This window comes from Stegastes partitus, unplaced genomic scaffold (genome assembly GCF_000690725.1).
Source record: "Stegastes partitus isolate 25-593 unplaced genomic scaffold, Stegastes_partitus-1.0.2 Scaffold192, whole genome shotgun sequence".
Taxonomy (NCBI): domain Eukaryota; kingdom Metazoa; phylum Chordata; class Actinopteri; family Pomacentridae; genus Stegastes; species Stegastes partitus.
In genome coordinates this window covers 61,111-62,200 of record NW_007577923.1, presented here as the reverse complement: position 1 = coordinate 62,200, position 1,090 = coordinate 61,111, and the positions used below count along the sequence as shown (strand labels likewise).

The window sequence follows — 1,090 nt, the reverse complement described above, 5'->3', positions numbered from 1 at the left end:
AAAAAAAAAACAGGAACCACAAAGAGGACTTAATACAACCAGTAGTTCCACATTTTAGATATACACGATCATGTACATCGAGAAAATAAAGATTATTTTTATTACTGTGAAGATGGCAGAGCCTATTATAAACACAAACTACAACAAAAAAAAAAACAGCTGTCAGGATGGGTGCATACGATCAAGTTCTAATGATAAAACACACATTTGAAGATTGCCAAACCATGACTTTAATAACCTGAGCTAACCAAATCCTACGTAAGCTGGAGTTGCAGTTGATCGCTACTCTTATAGCAATGTTATAACATAGTCCAGATGAAGTAAGGGACCCGGGGAGAAAGAAGTGGATATTTGCTACTGGTTCCTGGGTACAGCTTCGATCGGTTTCTCAGTCATCTGTCACTCCGGCAATCTCACACTGAATCTCTCAAGGAGGTGAAGGGGTCAACAAAAGAAAAATGCTTCTGTGCTCACGGTGTCAAGCGAGACGGCCGCCTGAAGGTCAGGCAGAAAGCCAACTTCTAGAAGGTGGAGAAGGAAGCTCTGGTTCTCAATGCCATAAACCCGATCCAGGAACAGAACCATAGCTGCCTTGTGGTCTGGGCAGAACACTGTAGACAAGTCAGGCTCGACCAACAGACCATCTGGACAAACAAAAGAAAGGAAAGTTTACATCCTATGATCTAAATCACATTACTCCATTATGTATCGTGCATCTGTGTATATAATGTGGCTGTGTCTCTCTGTGGGAGACACTGATTTACAGCCCTCTTGTCTAATCTCCAGTGGATGTCTCAACCAGACTCCACCATGTTTCTACTGTAGCTACAATAGTGGAATAGAGCAATCATTATTATTAAAGAATAAAGCCACAGAGGGCAAATGTTTAATACAAACTGGATTTACTGCAGTGATGAAATATCGGCTGATTTGTCACATTTAACCTTTTGACACTGAAGGGATTTGAAAAGAGATGCTGATGACTCCCTCAAGATCCTGAATAGGGATGAGTGATCTGAGAATGGCCCTGATGCGGATAGCTTCTCCTTTGCCTCCTTGAATCAGCTGGATTGCAATTCAGAAAAAGAAA

The 1,090-nt window shown here is 41.5% G+C and overlaps 1 protein-coding gene across 1 annotated transcript in view; it reads right to left on the bottom strand.

Moving 5' to 3' along the window:
* The window catches only part of LOC103356321 (ryanodine receptor 2), a 64,882-nt gene that overhangs the window by 35,655 nt on the left and 28,137 nt on the right, over positions 1 to 1,090 (bottom strand). Inside the window, exons 49-50 of the mRNA XM_008280426.1 lie at positions 945 to 1,065; positions 473 to 644 (exon numbers count right to left, since the gene is read on the bottom strand). Of these exons, the coding sequence (XP_008278648.1) occupies positions 473 to 644; positions 945 to 1,065 (293 nt within the window). The remainder of the gene's footprint in view (positions 1 to 472; positions 645 to 944; positions 1,066 to 1,090) is intronic.